Here is a 21,941-nt window from a genome sequence, read left to right as displayed (position 1 = left end):
ACCTCCTGTGTGCCAAACCAGGCATTTACATATCAGATCATTTGTAAGTTGATTACTTATATTCTATGATACAACCTATTTCTTTAACATTTCACTGTCCCAGACATTTGAAAGGAGAGTCTGCAATACTCCAATGTTATGTCTTTCGATAAGCATTTGTGTTAGCCATTATTGCTTCCCCTATTTGACTATGCCTGTCACACTTGTAGGGTGTAACTGTAACCTGAGGAAACTGTGGTCACTCTCTCTCACATACACACACACACTGTTTATTTGCAAAGAATGACAGAGCATCTTACAGTAATGGGTCTGGGGCTGTGTGCAGCCTGTGTTGTAATTGTCATGGTTGTGCATCAGATGAAGGGCTCTAGAGAGGAGAAGAGAGAAGGCTGACTGCTGTTAATTGCAGACCGGTTACAATCGCCGGCTCTAGGCAGAACAGTTAATCCATCCTTTGTTTGTACTGAACATCTAGTGCTGAAGCCCTGATTAAATATTTTACTATTGACATTGTGGGGTTGATTAAAATACATTTCTACATGATAGCCAGTGGAAGCCTCGCACACAATTTATATGGTTTCCAGCATAGCCCTGCCAAATCAATATTCCATCCTGCAGCCTCTCTGTCCAGAGCTGTGTCACAGGCCATCTCACTGCCTCTAATCCATCAATTCACCCTCACTGAACAAACATTGAGCCAGCAGCAGTGTTGCCTGGCCCTGGACTGGTGGGATGGATGAGCACTCCGAGTGTGAGAGAGTAGAGCTTACCTATGATCCAGGGCTCTGCTCTCTCAGGGCTCTGCTCTGCTGTCTCAGGGCTCTGCTCTGCTGTCTCAGGGCTCTGCTCTGCTGTCTCAGGGCTCTGCTCTGCTGTCTCAGGGCTCTGCTCTGCTGTCTCGGGGCTCTGCTCTGCTGTCTCGGGGCTCTGCTCTGCTGTCTCGGGGCTCTGCTCTGCTGTCTCGGGGCTCTGCTCTGCTGTCTCGGGGCTCTGCTCTGCTGTCTCGGGGCTCTGCTCTGCTGTCTCGGGGCTCTGCTCTGCTGTCTCGGGGCGCTGCTCTGCTGTCTCGGGGCGCTGCTCTGCTGTCTCGGGGCTCTGCTCTGCTGTCTCGGGGCTCTGCTCTGCTGTCTCGTTGCTCTGCTCCGCTGTCTCGGGGCTCTGCTCTGCTGTCTCGGGGCTCTGCTCTGCTGTCTCGTTGCTCTGCTCCGCTGTCTCGGGGCTCTGCTCCGCTGTCTCGGGGCTCTGCTCCGCTGTCTCGCGGCTCTGCTCCGCTGTCTCGGGGCTCTGCTCCGCTGTCTCGGGGCTCTGCTCCGCTGTCTCGGGGCTCTGCTCCGCTGTGTCTCGGGGCTCTGCTCCGCTGTGTCTCGGGGCTCTGCTCCGCTGTCTCAGGGCTCTTGGCTTGCGTACTGTTACGTTTTGGTGACTCTTGTCTGGGGACAATTAGTCAGAACTCCTGGGATAGAGCCTGGCAAAAAAAATAAAAAGCATCTCTTCTCTCACCCCCTCGCCCTCCATTGCCTATGATTGGTGACGGAGGGCCAGGCAGAGTGAAGACCCTAAATGGCATCCTATTCCCTATATTGTGCACTACTTTTGATCAGAATCCCATAGGGCTCTATGCACAATATAGGGAACAGGTTGCTGTTTGAGACGCAGCCAGTGTGCAACAGATGTTTCTGTAACTGCTCAGAGAACACCAGAGGTAGCATGAGGCCAGGAATGTGAATGAGCAAGAGTCATTGTACAAAAAGAGGAAACTGTTGGGCATGTGGGTGTATGTTATGATGAACACTTTTCTTGGAATGTGACCAATGAGAGAGAGACACTACAGTCTACTGCCAGCCCTGTGGCTGTTTGTTGTCACTCTGCCATGTTTGTTCCTATGTAACGAGAGAACATGGTGCTGGAGGTGTCAAGGAGGATTAGGTCAGTCTGACAGAACAGGGTGCTGGAGGTGTCAAGGAGGATTAGGTCAGTCTGACAGAACAGGGTGCTGGGGGTGTCAAGGAGGATTAGGTCAGTCTGACAGAACAGGGTGCTGGAGGTGTCAAGGAGGATTAGGTCAGTCTGACAGAACAGGGTGCTGGAGGTGTCAAGGAGGATTAGGTCAGTCTGACAGAACAGGGTGCTGGAGGATTAGGTCAGTCTGACAGAACAGGGTGCTGGGGGTGTCAAGGAGGATTAGGTCAGTCTGACAGAACAGGGTGCTGGGGGTGTCAAGGAGGATTAGGTCAGTCTGACAGAACAGGGTGCTGGAGGTGTCAAGGAGGATTAGGTCAGTCTGACAGAACAGGGTGCTGGAGGTGTCAAGGAGGATTAGGTCAGTCTGACAGAACAGGGTGCTGGAGGTGTCAAGGAGGATTAGGTCAGTCTGACAGAACAGGGTGCTGGAGGATTAGGTCAGTCTGACAGAACAGGGTGCTGGGGGTGTCAAGGAGGATTAGGTCAGTCTGACAGAACAGGGTGCTGGGGGTGTCAAGGAGGATTAGGTCAGTCTGACAGAACAGGGTGCTGGAGGTGTCAAGGAGGATTAGGTCAGTCTGACAGAACAGGGTGCTGGAGGTGTCAAGGAGGATTAGGTCAGTCTGACAGAACAGGGTGCTGGGGGTGTCAAGGAGGATTAGGTCAGTCTGACAGAACAGGGTGCTGGGGGTGTCAAGGAGGATTAGGTCAGTCTGACAGAACAGGGTGCTGGAGGTGTCAAGGAGGATTAGGTCAGTCTGACAGAACAGGGTGCTGGAGGTGTCAAGGAGGATTAGGTCAGTCTGACAGAACAGGGTGCTGGAGGTGTCAATGAGGATTAGGTCAGTCTGACAGAACAGGGTGCTGGAGGTGTCAAGGAGGATTAGGTCAGTCTGACAGAACAGGGTGCTGGGGGTGTCAAGGAGGATTAGGTCAGTCTGACAGAACAGGGTGCTGGAGGTGTCAAGGAGGATTAGGTCAGTCTGACAGAACAGGGTGCTGGAGGTGTCAAGGAGGATTAGGTCAGTCTGACAGAACAGGGTGCTGGAGGTGTCAATGAGGATTAGGTCAGTCTGACAGAACAGGGTGCTGGAGGTGTCAAGGAGGATTAGGTCAGTCTGACAGAACAGGGTGCTGGGGGTGTCAAGGAGGATTAGGTCAGTCTGACAGAACAGGGTGCTGGAGGTGTCAAGGAGGATTAGGTCAGTCTGACAGAACAGGGTGCTGGAGGTGTCAATGAGGATTAGGTCAGTCTGACAGAACAGGGTGCTGGAGGTGTCAAGGAGGATTAGGTCAGTCTGACAGAACAGGGTGCTGGAGGTGTCAAGGAGGATTAGGTCAGTCTGACAGAACAGGGTATTGTATGGGCTGTGGTGCTGGAGGTGTCAGGGAGGCCCAGTCTGAGGATGATACCACATGGTAGGGGCTATAGTAGGGTGGGATTTGGCCCAGGCATCTGATGGAACAGTTAGACTGGTGTTGGTGACCTTGTACCACTCACTCATGGTTAGACAATGTTCCTCAGAAATAACCTGTTGCATAAAAATGTTGAAAGAAAATAAAATGAGACATTTACTGTGACTATCAGCTGAGAGTATTTATATTCAACCTCTCTTTGAAAGGCAACACACTGCAAATATTGTCTCCTGAAAAATCCGCTAAATGTTGTGAGAATGCTTACTATGCAATGAATGTGCAGAGCCCAGTTACAGTGAAGTGGAGGAACAGGCTTGTTTAATTTTATGGCTGAAGAGGGACAAATCGTGTGAGTGATAATCAGAATGTTTATGGTCCCTCCCTGACGCACACTCAGCATGTTTTCAGCCTGTTCTATTCCCATTAATGCAGGTTCCACTAATGCTGTGAGGAACTTTCAGGTCTGGTGTATTCTAGCAGCTCTGCTCAGGATGATCTGGAAAGCCCAGCAGTATAGAACGAGACGAAGGTGTGTCAATAGGTTCTTGACATTGAGCTTCCCAGTTACCACTGTGTCAAGTCATACAAGTGACTTACCCTTCATACAAGCTATTTTCAGGTCCGTGGGTCTGTACCCTCTTTGCTTTGGCCCCTTGGATCTAAGTAGAGCCTTGATTTATGTCAGTGTCTCAGGTTCAATGGTATTTCTCACCTCCTAAAACCTTAACAGTAACCTTTCTCTCTGAGACCCTGAGCAGCAACCCCTCTCTCCATTCTGCCTGTCTGTGTGGCCAAGTTGGCAGGTTGTACTGTATACACGTCATGGCTTGATGGATATAGACCTACAACTGACCAGCCACCAGACCAGCCATCTATAAAACTCTATTGGTCAGAGAGCAGCCATGCCAGAACTCAGAAAGAACAGAGCTCTTTGATCGCTCTCGCTCTCTCTTTTTTTTTTTGTGTGTAGTGTTACTGTTGAACGCCAGCCGGTGTGGATGTTCCCAGCTTCTCTCTCCCCGTGATCCGTTCAGCAGGCAGCTCAGGTTCACATTGCCTGCCGGTGTGAATGTTCCCAGCTTCTCTCTCCCCGTGATCCGTTCAGCAGGCAGCTCAGGTTCACATTGCCTGCCGGTGTGGATGTTCCCAGCTTCTCTCTCCCCGTGATCCGTTCAGCAGGCAGCTCAGGTTCACATTGCCTGCCAGTGTGAATGTTCCCAGCTTCTCTCTCCCCGTGATCCGTTCAGCAGGCAGCTCAGGTTCACATTGCCTGCCGGTGTGAATGTTCCCAGCTTCTCTCTCCCCGTGATCCGCTCAGCAGGCAGCTCCCAGCTTCTCTCTCCCCGTGATCCGTTCAGCAGGCAGCTCAGGTTCACATTGCCTGCCGGTGTGAATGTTCCCAGCTTCTCTCTCCCCGTGATCCGCTCAGCAGGCAGCTCAGGTTCACATTGCCTGCCGGTGTGAATGTTCCCAGCTTCTCTCTCCCCGTGATCCGTTCAGCAGGCAGCTCCACTTGACAGCTCAGGTTCACATTGCCTGCCGCTGTGGATGTGACACTTCTGCTATTAATACAGGTGTGGGACTTTTTCCAAAAGTTCAGCCTTTCTACTTTGGGCCCTGTCTACTGTACCAACCACATAGCTACTCAATGAATATCCTCATTAAATGAAGTCCTCCACCACTTCATCTTATAGGCTACGCATTAAAATGCAATGTATTACTACTTTGATTCAATCAGGACTAGGGCTGGGAATTGCCAGGGACATACCGATACTGTCAAGATACTTCGGTGGCGATACGATATTTATTGCGACTCTCACGGTTCTATATGTATTGCGATTCGATACTGCTTTTAATATATATATTTATGATTTGATATTCCAGACATATTGCTCACTATTTGTCTAAGCCGAGAGCATTAGAAAAGTCATGGAAATTAAAGTGCTGAAAAGATGTTTGCTCACTTTAAAAAGATGGATTTATGATGTATATATTTTTATTTTACAAATGAATAGTTGTAAGTCAAAGTACTGATGATATAGTATTGTCCATTTTTTTTATATTTCGATATGTAACTGGATCCATTTCCCCATCACTAATCACGACTGACCTTACATCATGATTCCCAGCTCTTCCATATTTTCATACACTAATGATTATCACTAATGAAACATATTTCAGTGTATAGTGTTGAAAATGACCCTCTCTCTCGCTCTGTGTTATTAACTGAGGAAGAAGGCTGTCCTGGTGTGACCAGAAGAATACACAGCTGACTGAGTGAACCAGTTCCACACTGTGATTGCACAGGGAGGGAGGGAGGGGAAGAGTGAGGGATGGAGGGATACAGATGATTAACAGTAATTATTATTTTCACTGACCTGAGCGAAATGACGGGGAATGACTTTATGTGCATCCCAAATGGTACCCTATTCCCTATTTAGTGCACTACTTTTGACCATGACCCATAGGATTCTGGTCATAAGTAGTGCACTATTCAAGAGAATAGGGTTCCATTTGGGATGCACGCATTGAAGACCGAAGCACGCGTTGAAGACCGAAGCACGCGTTGAAGAACGAAGCACGGCAGCAACCCTTTCCAATCGCCACCTGTCCGTCTGCTTCCATGGATTTTTTTCCATCAGTGGTGAATCCCACATTTGACCTCCAGATGAACCTTCTGTTGAATCTGTGTTTAGCACTGTGTGATGTGTCATGGGCAATGTGAAATGAGCCTTATGTTGGGGGCATTCAGAATGTTATAGGCTACACTGATTATGCTATTACTTCAGCATTCTGTAGTGGGAAACCAATAAATGTTTTTGTTTACACTATCTCACGTTATGACATTCCTCTGTGTCTGTAGTATTATCAGCCTGCATACCAGACCTGTTTGCTATCATTCCACTCCTTGCCACTCCTTGTCATATGCCAAACAAAAATGTCCAAACTAATTCATTGCCTACTTCAAGTAACTTGTGATGCATAAACTTTTTAAAATAAGTCCTGTAAAATGTAGGCTAATGGGGACCATTGACTGAAGTACACAATATATACAAAAGTAAGTGGACACCCCTTCAAATTTGTGGATACGGCTATTTCAGCCACACCCGTTAGTGGCAGATGTATAAAACCGAGCACACAACCATGCACTCTCCATAGACACACATTTGCAGTAAAAGGGCCTTACTGAAGAGCTCAGTGACTTTCAACATGGCATCGTCATAGGATGCCGCCTTTCCAACAAGTTAGTTCGTCAAATGTATGCCCTGCTAGAGCTGCCCTGGTCAACTGTAATAGATGTTATTGTGAAGTGGAAATATCTATTCATAACAGCGTCTCAGTCGTGAATTGGTAGGCCGCACAAGCTTACAGAACGGGACTGCTGAGGGTTGGGCGGAAAATAAATAAATAAATATGTCCTCGGTTGCAACACTCCCTACCAAGTTCCAAACTGCCTCTGGAAGCATCGTCAGCACAAGAAATGTTAGTTGGGGAGTTTCATGACGTGGGTTTTCATAGCCGAACAGCCGCACACAATCCTAATATCACCATGCGCAATGCCAAGCATCGGCTGGAGTGGTCTAAAGCTCACCGCCGTTGGACTCTGGAGCAGTGGAAACGCGTTCTCTGGAGTGACGAATTACGCTTCACCATCTGGCAGTCCGACTGACGAATCTGGGTTTGGCGGATGCCAGGAGAACGCTACCTGCCCCAATGCATAGGCCCCCTTGCTTCCAGTGAAGGGATTTCTAGACGATTCTGTGCTTCCAACTTTGTGGCAATGGTTTGGTGAAGACCCTTTCCTGTTTCAGCATGAAACAGCAGTGCCCCCGTGTACAAAGTGAGTTTCAGACAGAAATGGTTTGTTGAGATCGGCGTGGAAGAACTTGACTGGCCTGCACAGAGCTCTAACCTCAACCCCATTGAACACCTTTAGGATGAATTGGTTCGCCAACTACGAGCCAGGCTTAATCGCCGAACATCAGTTCCCTGAACTCACTAATGCTCTTGGGGCTGAATGGAAGCAAGTCCCCGCAGCAATGTTCCAACATCTAGTGGAATGCCTTCCCAGAAGAGTGGTGGCTGTTATAGAATCAAAGGGGGGACCAACTCCATATTAATGCTCTCGGTTTTGGAATGCGATGTTTGATGAGCAGGTGTCCGCATACTTTTGGCCATGTAGTGTAGCATGCATTGTTCCTAAACCAGGCTTTATCTCCATCAGGAACAGCGTTGCTCCTTGCCATTGCAATAGCAGTGACCATAATATCAGGGTCGTTCCATGTCATTTCAGCAAGCCATGTCAACAGCTCAGATTGTTCTGAGATCATCTCTGTAGTTAGAAACATAAGATTAGCATTCCCGCAACATTATTTTGTTGAAATATCATCTTTGATCTCTGAGATTAATATCCATTAACTTCATAGCAAAGGATTGCCTTTGATTTGACGGGTGCATGTGCGCAGTTCGGTGTGATGACCTTTAGACCCAATAACGTGTTTCTGCACATGCGCTTAGCTAGCCAACGTCACCATGACTTATCAGGGACCACTATGGAAAGATGACTCTCATGAACACGACGGCGTTCTCCAGTTTGCTTTACGACCCCTGTGTTCAACTGGCAAAGCAATAGATTTCTCAGGACATACCAAAAACAGTAGGCCTAATTCTGGTATAGCAGGCAGTGTCCTGTAAATCACTCAACTGAATATATATTTTAACCAAAGATTCCTACCATAACTTGGTCAAAGCAAGGAAATTAGTTCTCCCACTACTTTCACTCCATTTTTGTCCACAGCCACATCTCCCTGTTGTACCTCTGTTCACACTGCACCTTAGCCCAGGGCTAAGAGCTTCCCTGGGCTCAGGGATATTTTAACCTGGGGCTGAGATCACACTTGCACATTCTAAAGTGGGCTAGCACCAATCTTATCCTAGGACTAGCTGGCTCTGCTCTGGAGCAGGGTTAGCACTGACTTTTCAGGGTTCGCCCCAGAAACACGGTGCCAAAATAGCCAGTATGAAACGGGGTCAAGAACAACGCCTAGAATCCTCACTGTCCAATCACAAAGCTGCACTGTCACTTAATTGACATTTGCCTGCAAACACTAAAGCTGCAAACTCTACAGCTGGAAGGGCAGCAAACGCTAAATTAGTCTTTTCAGAGCTTTTTATTCACATTTTAATTGGCTATATCCATGATGCTGATAATATTGTGTGATTTTGCCTGGATCAGAAAAGTTTGTCGTTCATGCACAGCATTCTCTGCACAGGGGCAAGATACAAGTTTTGGTACAGTGCTTGGAATACAAGTGTGAATCCTTAGCCCAGGGCTAAAGCTTAGCCTAGGGTTAAGAAAGGCTTGTGTGAACACAGGCTAAGCTAGCCCAGGACCAGTCTTGTCATAACATAGCCTGGTGCTAAGAACAATGCAGTTTGAAAAGGCCTCTTGTGAACCTGTCCAGAGAGGCTTGGATACCAAGCTGAACTCCTGGGTAGCTGCCCTTCTGCAGCAGTTTGTTAGTTCACTAATCTACCACAATATAACTCCTGATGCGCTCAACTGCACCTCAGGACCTTGTTTGGCTGAATCAGCTGTAAGGCTGTGGAAATCTCCATCAACGGAGGGGTCACCATTTATAGAGGAGTACATTTCCCAACCATTATGTTGAATATAATAATAAACTGCATTCATCAATCTGACTCCCAATATTATGTGAATAAATGCAACATGCCCTGTATGCCTCTGGAGGAATCTAGTCAATGTAGCAAGCCTTACATCACCTCTCAGTATGACTATAATCAGCATGTGTCTAACTTGCACCGTTTATACAATTGAATTAATAGACTAGATACAAACAGCTAATCCTGGTGACCAGTGTTCTAGTGTAATTTATAGAGGCAAGCCGATCAGAGATGTCAAGGTGGTACCCAAGCATGTGCTATGCATAGTGTATATAACTAACAATATATCTAAATGATATAGTCAAATAATTACCCTGTTAAACGAGGAATGCGTTTACTCAATTCAACTAATATAATTTATTAGTCACAAAATAATTAACACTCAAACAATTGGTGTACTTGAGATACATGGCACATTACAGAATGAGACAGAGTAAATGACTATCACCAATAAGATAAGACTTCACATGGTTACAGCTGTCTTCAGTTCAGAATCATCTCTAAGAGAATCTGTCTGATACGCACAGGAGTTTGGTAGCAAGTTGTCAAAGTATAAACAGTCCCTGCCCAAATTCACTGCTTATACTTGCATACCTTTATGAGCTGGATTTTGCCTGTTTTGTCTTAGTTTCTTTTCTTTTCCGCTCATTAGCATATTTAGCTATCAGCCTCTATTGAAATTTGCTATTAGTTTATGCTAGATTTGTTAGCATTCTTATAATAGGTGACCAATGGGATTTTTTTCTGTGTTTTTAGCTCCCCTTGTGTACCAAGATGGGAATACCGTTCATCCCTGGATGAGAGAAGGACATGAAGGTTGTGAGGATTCTCGATACCATCCTGTCTAGCGCAAACCATGTGGTGTGATTTGTTAACGTAACTAGAACAAACTGGCTCAAAGCAGCCTCCTAAATGTTTTCAGTCAGACATTCACACTTGCCATACAGACTTCAAATATCTAGCCAATACATTTTGAATCGAATAACATTTGCTTGTGAACTTCAGAGCTGTAATGATTTGATGCTTTGGTTCTTGGCAAATACAAACGCATATTAGTAGTATTCATCGCTCCTGCTTGAGTCTATACATTCTGGGTGATGCGATACGTCTTCATTGGCTTTTTCTCTGGCAAGCTCTCATTTGGCTATTGCTGATTGTTCTAAAAACTAGTTGTTGCACATCTCACTACAAGAGCATTGCAGATTTTGTTCAGATAAAAACCAACGTGTTTGAAAATATTGGGACGTCTGGTACTGCTCAAAGACTGGATCGGTAGCTCGCATTAAACGAGGGTCAGTGACGTCTGCGCACCCGAGTAGGCAACAACGTGCGGATTTTGTCTCCGATCTCAACTTGTCTGGGACAGCTAAATCAGGAAGAAAATTGTGCAGTGTGCGCCCGGCTTTAGGGTTGGCCGCCTCTGGCTAATATACGAACTATGGGGTTAGAGGTCCGTGCTCTGTCTCCTCCTGTGAAGACCTTATTTACAGTCAGATTCCCATGGTGTGGCACCATATATCCTGTATAATACACTTAACAGGGAATCGGGTGCCGTTTTGGGATGCATGTGTTCTAATGGCTCAGACCTCAGGTCAAACTGACTGACGTGCCCTGGCGTGGGGAGGTCTTCCTTGACCCTCAGTCAGTCTGGGGGGGTCAGTGTTTTACAAGCGTTCCATCCCGAGAATAAATCATTTATTCTCCTGATTTAACCTGGTATTTCCTGCCCTAACCTAAAAAAGTGTCATTCAATAGCATTATAAAGCATATATATATATATAAAATTGCCTTTACCTCCCTTATCTCACCTCATTTGCTCACATTGTATATAGATGTATGTTTGTTTTACTCCTTGTGTAACTCTGTGTCGTTGTATGTGTCGAACTGCTTTGCTTTATCTTGACCAAGTCGCAATTGTAAATGAGAACTTGTTCTCAACTAGCCTACCAGGTTAAATAAAGGTGCAATAAAAAATATACATAAACCTATGTCGGCATTTGATTAGAGCTTTGTTTGAAAATGAAAGCCTGACGCTACCTGAGCCTGATGAGCCCTACATTAAATACATTTTGAGCCCTACATTAAGGACTTTTTCATGAGCCCTAGCCCAAAAAAGCCCAAATGATTGTACCGTTAGCCTATATCATATATGTATTGGATATCTATACTGCACACTACAGAAAAACATAAAAGCCTATAGATGTAGCTAGCTATATGATCTGTTGGGTAAATAAATGGAGCTAGCTCCAGTAGGCTAATCTTTTAGTGTGAACTGTTACAATAGAGTACAGTATTTTATGACCTGGAATTACGCACATCGTTTAAACCATGATAACGCAGAAAGGAACATGCGGTTCTGGTGCAGCACAATGTGGCCTACAAAGTTACAAGTATAGGCCAGTGAATTAGATTTGAATTTAGAAATATAATCGAGCCTATTTGTATAATTTGTAGGCTGATGCATAATACCTGTTATTAGCCTGTCTCTTTTTCTAGAGTTGCTTCATTCCTTCCTTGGTTTCAACAGTTCAATTAAATACGCTTTGTTGTCCTTATCTTCATAATTCTAATGATATTTGTATAACACAGGACTAGTATTAGATGCAGAAGGCTTTCACTTCTCTTCATGAAGATTGAGTGGTTATGGGTCTGAATAAATAACTGCTATAGCCTATCGCCATCACGCGTTCGCTCTTCTTTCAAACTACCCATGAGTTCTATTTGATGCTGTGTTTAACATTCACCAAACGAGCTTGTGTTCCTCTTCCTTCAAATTGCCTATTGGTATAAGAAATGCTAAAAATATATGTCCAGCAAGCTATTCTAGTCTGGTTTTTCCTGCATGGGACTCCCAAGAGCTGAGGAGCGTTTTTAAGGAGAGAGGCCAGGGGAGCCCAGGTACGTGAGTATTGTGCGAGCAACAGACAAAGGCTATAAATTAGAAGCTTATTATGCATAACCCATCATTAATTAGCTAAATATAAGCCTAACACTGCATTGAATTTATTACCTGAAATAGGTAGGCTAGGACATCTAGACAATCTGGAACAGGATTATCTATTTTGGATGCAATTTGAACAGGGAGAGAGACTGCGAGAGAGTGCTAGCGCGTGCACTGATTTTAAAGCAACAATATTCGAGTGATAGGCTGTTTTTAAAACTCTGCAGCTGCAATTAAAAAAAAGTATAATCTTTACACACCAAAAAAAATAAGTTGACCCCTGAAAGTTGGATGGGTAAATTAGACAGTCTTTCCACTGCTGTAGCATAGACAATGCTGCAGCAAATGTAGGGCTACCTGTGACAAAAGAAGTTACCATGATGAGGTCTACATGCATTGTGAACTGCACTCCATACTGAGATGGGCTGTCTGTCCCCATCCGGAGCGTTGATGAGTCATCATGCGGAGGCCGCAGAGAAGACACATTCAGTCACCGCATATCCTTTAACAGATCCATTTCACACCATGCTGTTCATATACACTTCTCTTATATACACCTGTTATTTATCCCGGGAAAAGGGAGTTGTTTTGGGCGGTAAATCTCAGTAACTGGTCAGTGTTGCCCCTAGGCTTGATTCACCGACCTCACTGTCCACGAGCTGCAGCTCCTACTCTGGTGATGGGCCTGGTTGGTTGGTTGGACTTGCTTGACAGGGGATGAGGTGGGGAGAGAAGTTCCGTCATGGCTGCCAATAGTGGCTGTTCACATCTTCTGTGTGCTTCTTACACTTGGGCAGTATCCAGATTGTCATACCTTCATTCCAACCTCTGCCATACTCTGATATTTGGTATCCTATTCAGTAATACCGCCACTGAACACAAGGGGAGCTGTTTTCAAATCCCACTGATACTAATCTGAAGGTTAGCAATGCTAACAAGTACATGTAAAATCCCATGTAGAATACTAACTAAATGCTAACCAGCGCATTGCGAACATTTTAGTAGTTTCTGACCTAAACTATACAAGTAACAAAAAAAATGCTTCTCAGTTTGCTGCACAAAACAAATATTAGACATCAAGGCTCTTGATCCAGGAGGGGATTCTCTGCTGTTACCAAGCGAATGCTTGATTTTTTTGTTGTTGGAAGAAGCTAACTAGCTAATAAATTAACAAACCAAATGCACAACTGCAGAGCATTTAGCACATTTTAGACCGTTAACTTAATAGCTGTAAGATATCTATCTGGCAAACACTTTAGTGGTGGAACTCCATAATGTAATTAAATCACCTGGCGCATGCTGCACAACAGTGAGTGATTCCCAAGGCTCTCACCGCCAAAGCCTAATTCTTCTACTCACTGCCAGTGATGACTTGCCAATTTTGTCGTCTTTATGCCAACTCAGTTGGATGCACTTAAACACCAACCACCACGTTATACACCAGGAACATTTGTGCTCAAGATAAGTGGTGCTCTCCACATCTCCTGGGGTCTCTGCTCTCTCTCATCAAGACAAGTGATCTCCACATGTCCTGGGGTCTCTGCTCTCTCTCATCAAGACAAGTGATCTCCACATGTCCTGGGGTCTCTGCTCTCTCTCATCAAGACAAGTGATCTCCACGTCTCCTGGGGTCTCTGCGCTCTCATCATACTCATTATCTACATGTTTAACAGAGATTGAGCTCTACTGATGCATAAGTGTCTCTCGTGTGTGTGTGTGTGTGTGTGTGTGTGTGTGTGTGTGTGTGTGTGTGTGTGTGTGAGATACATGGCTGTCTGCATTAATCAGGTTACTCTGTTTTTTTGCCTCGCTCCTCTCAACATCTGTTACTCTTCATGTCACTCGCAGGAGGCAAACTACACACCCCAATGCCCCTATTAACATTGGCACAGAAATCCTCTCCATAATCACTGCCTGCTGCTGTTTCTGTGCCTTGTTTTGAGTGCTTGTCAATCATCCTGTTGAAAAGAGGAGCCAGGAAGATGTACAGTACATTTAAGTATTCATCCCCTTTGGATTTCTTCACAAAAAGAATGTTACAAAGTGGAATTAAAATGGATTTAATTGTCATTTGTTTTGTAAACAATCTACATAAAATACTCTGATGTAAAAGTGGAAGACATTCTAATATATGAAAAATTAAACACTAAACTAATATAGCTTGATTAGTTAAGTATTCACCCCCCCTGAGTCAATACATCTTAAACACCTTTTGGCAGGTATTACAGCTGTGCATCTTTTGGGTTAAGTCTCTCTTAGAGCTCTGCATACCTGGATTGTACAATATTTAGACTTCAATTCTTCAAGCTCTGTCAAGTTGGTTGTTGATCATTACTAGACAGGTATTTTCAAGTCTTGACATAGATTTTAAAGCAGATTTAAGTCAACTGTAATTGGGCCACGTATTAACATTCACTGTCTTGGTAAGAAACAGCAGTGTAAATTTGTCCTTGTGTTTTAGGTTATTTTCCTGCTGAAAGGTGAATTAATCTCCCACTGTCTGGTGGAAAGCAGTCTGAACCAGGTTTTCCTCTAGGATTTTGCCTGTGGTTAGTTTCATTCTGCTGGGTTTTATTCTTGAAAAATCCCTAGTCCTTGCCAATGACAATCATACTCATAACATGATGCAGCCACCACCATGTTTGAAATATATAGAGAGTAATAATCAGGAATGTGTTGGATTTGCCCCAAACAACATGTTGTATTTAAAACAAAAAGTAAATTCCTTTTTGGCAAATGTTTTGCATTATTACTTGTTTAGTGCCTTGTTGCAAACTGGATGCTTTTGATTCTGTACAGACTTCCTCCTTTTCACTCAATCATTTAGGTTAGTATTGTGGAGTAAATACAATGCTGTTGATCCATCCTCAGTTTTCTACCATTCACAGCCATCTGTTAATGTTTTAAAATCACCACTGGCCTCATTGTGAAATCCCTAAGGGGTTTCCTTCCTCTGCTGGCTTCTCTGTTAGGAAGGACGCCTGTGTGTTTGTAGTGACTGGGTGTATTGATACACCATCTACAGTGTAGTTAATAACTTCACCATGCTCAAATGGATGTTCAATGTCTGCTTTTTTACCCATCTACCAATAAGTGCCCTTTGCGAGGCACTGGGTGGGAAAAAAATGGTCTTTGGTTGAATCTGTGTTTTGAAATGCACTACTCAACTGAGGGACCTTTACAGATAATTGTGTGTGTGTGGGGTACAGAGATGAGGTAGTCAAATCATGTTAAATACTATTATTGCACACAGTGAGTCCATGCAACTTATGTGATTTGTCAAGCAACTTTGGACTCCTGTACTTATTTAGGCTTGTCATAAAAGTGGTGAATACCTTTTATATAACACACATTTTTACAAAAATAACTTTCTTTTCTTTTCACTTTGACATTGAGGTCATTTGTGTTGATCAGTGACAAACAAAAATCACTATTATATACCTTTTCAATTCCACTATAATGCATCAAAATGTGGAAAAACCCAGGTGGTGGGAGCTCTTATGTTATCCATTGTATATAGTCTCTCTGAAGACTGAGTAGTGGGGTTCTGTTCCAGGGCATGTCTTTTTACTCCACAACTGTGTGTAAGTGTGCACACATCCATACAGTAACTGAACAACAAAACATTTGAGTATTATCTTAGATCCAGTGTGCTCTGTTACTTCATGTATCTTGTAAAGGTTGACCGATTATGATTTTTCAATACCGATACCGATTATTGGAGGACCAAAAAAGCCGATACCGATTTAATCGGACGATTTTTAAAAAAATTAAGAAAAAAGAAGAAAATAATAATTAAAAAAATTATATATCTATATATATATACATACACACACACACACATATACATATACACACACACACATATACATACACACACACACACACATATACACACACACACACACATATACATACACACACACACACACATATACATATACACACACACACACAGTGGGGCAAAAAAGTATTTAGTCAGCCACCAATTGTGCAAGTTCTCCCACTTAAAAAGATGAGAGGCAGGTAATTTTCATCATAGGTACACTTCAACTATGACAGACAAAATTAGAAAAAAAATTCCAGAAAATCACATTGTAGGATTTTTAATGAATTTACTTGCAAATGGTGGTGGAAAATAAGTATTTGGTCAATAACAAAAGTTTATCTCAATACTTTGTTATATACCCTTTGTTGGCAATGACAGAGGTCAAACGTTTTCTGTAAGTCTTTCTGTAAGTCTTCACAATGTTTTCACACACTGTTGCTGGTATTTTGGCCCATTCCTCCATGCAGATCTCCTCTAGAGCAGTGATGTTTTGGGGCTGTTGCTGGGCAACACGGACTTTCAACTCCCTCCAAAGATTTTCTATGGGGTTGAGATCTGGAGACGGGCTAGGCCACTCCAGGACCTTGAAATGCTTCTTACGAAGCCACTCCTTCGTTGCCCAGGCAGTGTGTTTGGGATCATTTGTCATGCTGAAAGACCCAGCCATGTTTCATCTTCAATGCCCTTGCTGATGGAAGGAGGTTTTCACTCAAAATCTCACGATACATGGCCCCATTCATTCGTTCCTTTACACAGATCAGTCACCCTGGTCCCTTTGCAGAAAAACAGCCCCAAAGCATGATGTTTCCACCCCCATGCTTCACAGTAAGTATAGTGTTCTTTGGATGCAACTCAGCATTCTTTGTCCTCCAAACACGACGAGTTGAGTTTTTACCAAAAAGACCGGCCTGGACATGTACTGGCTTAAGCATGGGGACACGTCTGGTACTGCAGGATTTGAGTCCCTGGCGGTGTAGTGTGCTACTGATGGTAGGCTTTGTTACTTTGGTCCCAGCTCTCTGCAGGTCATTCACTAGGTATGGTTCTGGGATTTTTGCTCACCGTTCTTGTCATCATTTTGACCCCACGGGGTGAGATCTTGCGTGGAGCCCCAGATCGAGGGAGATTATCAGTGGTCTTGTATGTCTTCCATTTCCTAATAATTGCTCCCACAGTTGATTTCTTCAAACCAAGGTGCTTATCTATTGCAGATTCAGTCTTCCCAGCCTGGTGCAGGTCTACAATTTTGTTTCAGGTGTCCTTTGACAGCTCTTTGGTCTTGGCCGTAGTGGAGTTTGGAGTGTGACTGTTTGAGGTTGTGGACAGGTGTCTTTTATACTGATAACAAGTTCAAACAGGTGCCATTAATACAGGTAACGAGTGGAGGACAGAGGAGCCTCTTAAAGAAGAAGTTACAGGTCTGTGAGAGCCAGAAATCTTGCTTGTTTGTAGGTGCCAAATACTTATTTTCCACCATAATTTGCAAATAAATTCATTAAAAATCCTACAATGTGACTTTCTGGATTTTTTTTCTTCTCATTTTGTCTGTCATAGTTGAAGTGTACCTATGATGAAAATTAGCCCCTCATCTTTTTAAGTGGGAGAACTTGCACAATTGGTGGCTGACTAAATACTTTTTTGCCCCACTGTGTGTGTGTATGTATGTATGTATGTATGTGTGTATGTATGTATGTATGTATGTATGTATGTATGTATGTATGTATGTATGTATGTATGTATGTATGTATGTATGTATGTATGTATGTATGTATGTATGTATGTATGTATGTATGTATGTATGTATATACATTTTGTAATAATGACAATTACAACAATACTGAATTAACACTTGTTTTAACTTAATATAATACATACATAAAATCAATTTAGCCTCAAGTAGATAATGAAACATGTTCAATTTGGTTTAAATAATGTAAAAACAAAGTGTTGGAGAAGAAAGTAAAAGTGCAATATGTGCTATGTAAGAAAGCTAACGTTTCAGTTCCTTGCTCAGAACATGAGAACATATGAAAGCTGGTGGTTCCTTTTAACATGAGTCTTCAACATTCCCAGTTAAGAAGTTTTAGATTGTAGTTATTATAGGACTATTTCCCTCTATACCATTTGTATTTCATTAACCTTTGACCATTGGATGTTCTTATGGGCACTTTAGTATTGCCAGTGTAACAGTATAGCTTCCGTCCCTCTCCTCGCTCCTCCCTGGGCTCGAACCAGCAACACAACGACAACTGCCACCACATCGAAGCAGCGTTACCCATGCAGAGCAAGGGAAACAACCACCCCAAGGCTCAGAGCGAGTGAAGTTTGAAACGCTATTTGCGTTGGACTAGTTAACTGTAAGGTTGCAAGATTGTCAGCTCGGGGGATTCAATGTGAAAATCTGTCTTTCTGCCCCTGAACAGGCAGTTAACCCACCGTTCCTATGCCGTCATTGAAAATAAGAATGTGTTCTTAACTGACTTGCCTGGTTAAATAAAGATTAAATAAAGGTGTAAAAAAAAAAAGGGGGCAAATCGACGCCTAAAGGAAACACCCCATGGAACTCAGCCTATTTCATTTCTACATTTTTAAAGATGTCACATCACGTTTTGCAATCCTGTCTCTCTGCATGCACATATGACCCTGGGATAAACAAGTTGAGTTGTGAGCACCGAGGAGAATGTGTTGGTGTTCTACTTTAGTGGTTCCCAACCAATGTTCCCTGTGAGTGTGCACGCAGCAGTCAGAGCGCGCTGAAGATATATCAGCCCACAGTGACAAGCACGAGATTGAACTTCACTCAACTTTCTAGAGTTTTCCCTGTTAACGCTATCAATGTTTCTCTTTTACTGTTAACACTGTCAACTTTTCCCTTGACTGTGGCAATCAACGTTTCCCTTGACTGTGGCAATCAACGTTTCCCTTGACTGTGGCAATCAACGTTTCCCTTGACTGTGGCAATCAACGTTTCCCTTGACTGTGGCAATCAATGTTTCCCTTGACTGTGACAATTGTGATTTGAATCAGCCAATATTAGCCACTTTCAATGCAACAAAACAAAGTATCCTACTCCTACCTACCTTTGTTGTAGGTAGGAGTAGGATTCTATTGGGTACAACTCCGCTTGTACTCTACACAGACCGGTGTGGCATAACCAATCACATCTGCAGTAGGCCTTTATGCAAATAGACCATTTCCATATATGGATCTGTTTTTACGACTGTTGTCGTGAGTAGATGTGTTTGTATTGACATCAAAGCGAGAGCTGCATATAGCCACGTGTGCACATTTTGTTCATATCTTTTGCTAGTTAGTGAGTTATTAGCCCAGTTAGAGAATTTGTAGTCTGCAATAGGGGAGTGATTTGCTTCCTACAAGAGCACAGAACGTGTACATTTCTAGACATCTTTAATAACAAGTCGGATTTAAAGAGTTATTCTTTTATTTTGTCTATTTTATTTAACTAGGCAAGTCAGTTAAGAACAAATTTCTTATTTACAATGACGGCCTAACCCGGCCAAACCCTAACCCGGACGACGCTGTGCCAATTGTGCGCCCCCCTATGGGACTCTCAATCACGGCCAGTTGTGATACAGCTGGAATCGAACCAGGGTCTGTAGTGACATCTAGCACTGAGATGCAGTGCCTTAGACTGCTGTGGCACACTGTACAACTCATAGTTGTATTTTGAGACATGCTTGAATAAGCTAAGTAGCCAATAGGCAGAGGGGAGCATCATTTGTCTGATTCTCTGTAATAATGGTAATGGAATAATAATACATTTTATTTTGTTAACTGGTTTCTTGCAACAAACTACATTTTCAGTCACCTCCTTTTGTCTGAAGGATAAACAGGTTAATATCAAGCCCGTCATGTTTTTTCAAAAGCCTCATGGAATGTAGGTCTACATTGAACACCACACTGGCTGCTACTGTAGGCTGAATGATAGAACAGCTATTTCCATGTAAAAATTTAATGGGATACACTTTCTCCGTGGTTTCTGATGGTAGTCCACTCTGAGGCCTACATTATGATCACATAACCACAGTGGCCTACTTGGCCACTGTTAGAACTGTAACTTAAAGCGGAGACAGCCTCAGTGTCACAGTTAACGCGTGCTGGAAGTTGCACAGAATTTTCACAATGTTCAAGTTTGCGCTCAGAAGACCTGAAATTTGCTCAGGACCAGAAAATATTTGAGGGTTATTCCCAACCCCGGGTCCTCCAGTACCCCCAACAGTACACATTTGTTATTGTAGCCCCGGACAAACACACCTGATTCAACTTGTCAACTAATCATCAAGCCCTCAATGAGTTGAACCAGGTGAGTTTGTCCAGGGCTACAATGTGTTCTGTGGGGGTACTGGAGGACCGGCGTTGGAACCACTGCTCTACTTGAATAAAGCATTGATAAGGAGCTTCACAATACACCAGCACTGTATCCTATTTCAGTCTTAAAGGACAGGTCCACATACCTTGCTGGCACTATAAACACGAGCCACTTGTCAACACTGAATGATTGTCTGTCTGACTGGGGATATTTGCACAATTCTCAAGGTTATTGATTGACAATACTTAGGCTAAGACCAGATGCAAATACTGAAAATCCCACTGCCTCTTCAGACCGCCTACATTCAACTAGGCCTGTTCTTTAGAGTTTAATGTCAACAGTCCCCTTAGACAGGGCTGTGTTAGAATGGTTATGAGACCGAAGCCTGAAATGGAAACACGCTGGAGACGACAAGGAGAGGTATTGTGGCAGGGACAGGCTAGCAGGCTGTGGTTGACTTCAAGTGTCTCAGTAAGAGACCTGGGCCAGCAACAGCTCTGGATTTGTCACCAACAGGTCCATTTCTAGCAGGGTCACTGGTCTTGAAGGGGTAATACTGAAACCAAAGTGTTCTTCCAGTTGACACCTTGTGTGCATGTGTAGCAGACAGACAGTAAATGCTGACTTGGGGTAGTTAATACACAACCTTCTACCTGACTCCATTCAGTTGAACCCGCATTGCAGTATTTCTGCAATAGTGTGTAGCCTAAACATAGAACTAGCTTTTTCCCCCCATGGTCAAAATACATTCACAGAAGGGTTTTGGTTACTGTGGAAATACCAGGTACTCTTCCTACAGGTACTGATACCCACAGTTTTTGGTAAAATAATGTGTGCGCCTTCCTGCGGGACCCAGCTAGTTTGTAGACAGGCAGTATATACAGTGGCACGGCAGGTTGGATTGAATCTGGCGCTCCTCCACGGTCAGAGATGGGAGAGTTGCAGGGAGTTATTTCTGGGCTCAGTCTGGGCTCAGGATGTCTGATCTGGGTCACAGCATGGAAATATTCTCTTTGTGATGATGGGGAAAATACAGTTGACTGCATGTGTGATTGACATGATGTGAAGCCAAGCACAGCTTAGAACGTTGTGTTCTATTTGCTGTAATGAAGCAATGGGCCTCCTGATTGCAATGCATGGCTTTCCTGCAAATCCCATTGGAGCTCATCACTGTTGCTACTGTTCTCGCATCTCACGACTAATATATATACATACATACATACATACATACATACATACATACATACATACATACATACATACATACATACATACATACACACACACACACACACACACACACACACACACACACACACACACAGAAATAAACATTGCAGAGGCATCAAGGCCCCCCAGAAGGTTCAGGGTTGTTTTTTCTCTCTCACTATACAGTAAATGTAACCACAGGCTAGTGGGTTGCATGCAGAATGACAGATATGCTGAAACTAGGTTAGCATATTGTTTGATTTTTAATCTGAAAAACAATATCCTTGGTAAAAAAAAGTTTGAGCAAAAACATTTTACTGCACTCAAACTAGCAGCCTGGTTTGCTGGGACGGGGTCTTTAAACTGGCCCGCTAGTGAGTCTTGGTGACATACAGAGAGCCTGCGCTGATTCACAGAGAAAAGAAGGACAGAGTGTAGTACACCAGCCTATTAGAGGAGGGGGAGCCAACACCACCACCGTCTAGGCTCCGCCCAGTCCACAACGACTAGATGTTCTGCAGTTCAGGGGAAGTAGAAAAGACAGCCAGCGACTTCCGTCCATCTTAACT

The 21,941-nt window shown here is 43.8% G+C and overlaps 2 protein-coding genes across 5 annotated transcripts in view; both read left to right on the top strand.

Moving 5' to 3' along the window:
- Nucleotides 1-21,941, top strand: part of LOC110513400 (SNF-related serine/threonine-protein kinase-like) — a 74,375-nt gene that overhangs the window by 4,216 nt on the left and 48,218 nt on the right. The gene's annotated exons all lie outside the window — the stretch shown is intronic.
- LOC118937736 (transcription elongation factor SPT6 homolog) lies at nt 1,312-3,706 on the top strand. 2 transcript variants are annotated; one of them, XR_005035134.1, is made up of 3 exons: nt 1,312-2,106; nt 2,141-2,365; nt 2,490-3,706. XR_005035134.1 is itself a non-coding variant. In XM_036938379.1 (3 exons), exons 1-3 carry the CDS (start codon nt 1,812-1,814, stop codon nt 2,795-2,797), a joined length of 918 nt encoding a protein of 305 aa, XP_036794274.1. In that variant the 5' UTR covers nt 1,314-1,811; the 3' UTR covers nt 2,798-3,706. The 2 variants fall into 2 exon arrangements, 1 of the variants encoding a protein (XP_036794274.1); XM_036938379.1 differs by having other exon boundaries at nt 1,314-2,106; nt 2,400-3,706.

This window comes from Oncorhynchus mykiss, chromosome 2 (assembly GCF_013265735.2).
Source record: "Oncorhynchus mykiss isolate Arlee chromosome 2, USDA_OmykA_1.1, whole genome shotgun sequence".
NCBI classification, from domain to species: domain Eukaryota; kingdom Metazoa; phylum Chordata; class Actinopteri; order Salmoniformes; family Salmonidae; genus Oncorhynchus; species Oncorhynchus mykiss.
Note: the sequence above shows the minus strand (reverse complement) of the source record. Positions and strands in the feature narration are given on the sequence as shown.

Bases quoted from the DNA above. Each gene is read 5' to 3' on its own strand.
- LOC118937736 (XM_036938379.1), top strand. From the start codon at position 1,812: ATGAGAGAGAGACACTACAGTCTACTGCCAGCCCTGTGGCTGTTTGTT. The intron at 2,107-2,140 runs GTCAGTCTGACA...CTGGAGGATTAG, and splicing joins GAGGTGTCAAGGAGGATTAG to GTCAGTCTGACAGAACAGGG. The intron at 2,366-2,399 runs GTCAGTCTGACA...CTGGAGGATTAG, and splicing joins GAGGTGTCAAGGAGGATTAG to GTCAGTCTGACAGAACAGGG.